This window comes from Pinus tabuliformis, chromosome 4_2 (assembly GCF_031772625.1).
Source record: "Pinus tabuliformis cultivar Carrire ecotype Pingquan chromosome 4_2, CPIR1, whole genome shotgun sequence".
Classification (NCBI taxonomy): domain Eukaryota; kingdom Viridiplantae; phylum Streptophyta; class Pinopsida; order Pinales; family Pinaceae; genus Pinus; species Pinus tabuliformis.
Window position 1 is genome coordinate 730179212 of NC_142304.1, and position 2827 is coordinate 730182038.

Below are 2827 nucleotides of genomic sequence, written 5' to 3' on the forward strand. Positions count from 1 at the left end.
TTCGGAGCAGGTAAAAAAATTCAAAGGATTGAATTATGAATAGCTCATTATGCTTTTCGTAGCAGGTAAAGAAATGCAAAGATTTGAATTATGAAAAGTCATCTGTTCATTGGTTAAATATGTCCATTCGTGGTTCTTTTCGTTTTCAACGCGTGCATCCACAGTGCTATTCTGTGTCTGTAATGAATCGTGAACTTCCACAACTAGCTTAATCATATTGCTGGAGGATTTTGAGACAATTACTGCCATTCAGGGCGATTGGATTTGAGAGAATCTTAAATCGTTTGTACTTGATAATGGTATGAATCATATAAACTTTAAAGTCGTTATTTGAAATGGAAAATAATATCTACTATGATGAAATTAATACGCCTTGTTGACGTCATGGTGTGAGCTCATTTTTAAAGTGAGCTGCACGATTCTGATTGGTGGGATATAATATAAAGTAGTTGTTTAATGAGGTAGAGAAATTGTTTTAATAATTATTGATAATTAAATTAAAATTATAAAAAAAATTATTTCAAAATAAATTTATTTATTATCATAAAAATACTTGAAATAAATGAAAATGATAGCAAATAGCAAATTAATGCTATTAATTTCATAGATTAATTAGTTATAAATCATTGTATTGCTTTGTACTTTTATATATATATATAACATTGAAGTATGCAATTTATATGGCTAGCAGTTATGTATAAATATAGATTTCGGTTCAGTAATAAAAACATAAGATACAGATTTTAAAACAAATAATAAATTTATATTACAACTATTTTAGTTTAGGAGAATGTACCAAATCTCTTTTCTTGCAGAGTATTACTGTTAAAATTATATTAAAAGGATCGAACTGGCTCATTCGAAAATTATACGGAAGATAATTTACGTTGATACATATAATCGACTACAGAAATTAATGAAAGTACTTGAGAGTGCGGTTAAATACTCTATCCATAATGTTTTTGGGTAACTGTCTAACTAAGAAAACATTTTGTGAAAATATAGAAATCAATACAGAGGAATTAGATTGACGAAAACCATGGTTCCGTTTTGTGAAAAATATAGAAATCAATATAGACGAATAAGATTGAGGAAAACTATGGTTTCGCGTAGGCCTTAGCCTTTCCACATACAGTTTTGAGTGACCTGCTACACATGGCTTCACATATAACATGGGAGAAAGTATTCGGGAATAAAACAGGATTCTCGAATTGAAATGCTACACACGGCTTCACTTATATCATGGGAAAAGGTATCGGGAAAAAGTATCGGGAATAAAGCAGGATTCTCGAATTGAAATGCTACACACGGCTTCACATATGACATGGGAGAAAGTATCCGGGAATAAAGCAGGATTCTCGAATTTGAGTATTATTTTCACTTGCAAAAGCAGGAAAAGCTATTTCAAACTTACAAAATGATGCAAAGAATTTTTCATTTCCAACACATTACAGTTCCTCCTTATTTTCTTTCGCTCAGACGTTGGATGAATTAAGCTCGGATTCCCTGACTACCCATCCAACTTCCTCTTTCTGTGGCGATTCAAAATCATTTTGAATAACTGAATGTTCATTCAACTGCCAAATATCATTGTCCCACAGAGACCCGTAGAAATCCTCCTTCTGTGGCGATTCAAAATCATTTTGAATAACTGAATGTTCATTCAACTGCCAAATATCATTGTCCCACAGAGACCCGTAGAAATCCTCCGTAATCTCAGCATAGCCGTGAGCAGCGTCCAAACACATAATATCCGCCATTGAATCTCCGCCGATATAATTGTCGATGATGATTCCATGTTCGTTCGGATAAATATGTTCTGCGAAGAAACCAAGCTCAGCAGGAACATTGTAGTAGTACGTCATGTCTCCTATATCACACGCTGAGGTCGCTTCAGAATTTGATCCGTCTGCAGTTAATTCGCCTTGCTTATATGAACCCATCTGATCAGCACTGTCTTTCTCTTCTGGGGATTCGATTTTATTTTCTGCTTGTGCCTCCAACCCAATTTCATCTTCCCGGGCCTTTGTAACCACGTTCAGCTCATTCACAGCATCCGTATCTTCTGGATTACTGTTATAAGCATCCAAATTATCAATCTCGTCGAGCAAGGCCATGAGATCACTGTCTTGCGTCAATGCTAGTCCGCTATTCATTCGCTTCGTGTCTGGCAGAGCCAACCCGCCATGCCAATAGTCCTCTCTCGCTCGCTTATTCTGACAAACTTGGAGGGCGGAGGCCATCTCCTCTAAGAGCAATGCTGCAATTAAAACAAAAACACATACCATAGAAAGCCTCGGTTTTGTATTTGGGTTATTAGAGTTTTCAACTCTATGGGTTGTTAGGTAATGCATGCTCCAAGCAACACGTAACCACCTGCTTTGACGCACAAAGATAAAAAAAAGGTTTTCTAGCAAAGCTATCAGCCGCTGTGGGACAAACACGTAGTTAATATCACAGTAACATAGAACACCATCTCTTGTTAAGCGTATAAATGAAAAACGTTTTTAGAAACATAACATTAACCCTACCAATTAAAAACTTAACCAAATAACCAGAATTAATGATGAGCAAAACATGCATACACAATAGAGGCCTCATAAAACTATTGGTGGGAAGTTTTAAAAAATAGTTGTATTGAATGACTATGAGTTACATAGAAGTTTAATCGAGGGTTTGTTTTATAGTTAGATCTAGAAATGTTTAAATTTCTAATAGTATTAGAAATTGAGAGATGAGCTGAGAAAGATTTCACAACACAACACAAATCACACTATGATATTATTCATCATAACAGTTACATATATATGGCACATAACACACTAAC

General features: G+C 34.8%; 1 protein-coding gene across 1 annotated transcript; it reads right to left on the reverse strand.

The window, feature by feature from the left end:
• Positions 1 to 1274: 1274 nt before the first annotated feature.
• LOC149171677 (uncharacterized) lies at positions 1275 to 2294 on the reverse strand. The gene has a single exon (XM_089427563.1). It carries the CDS (start codon positions 2286 to 2288, stop codon positions 1476 to 1478), a length of 813 nt encoding a protein of 270 aa, XP_089283689.1. The 5' UTR covers positions 2289 to 2294; the 3' UTR covers positions 1275 to 1475.
• Positions 2295 to 2827: the final 533 nt, after the last annotated feature.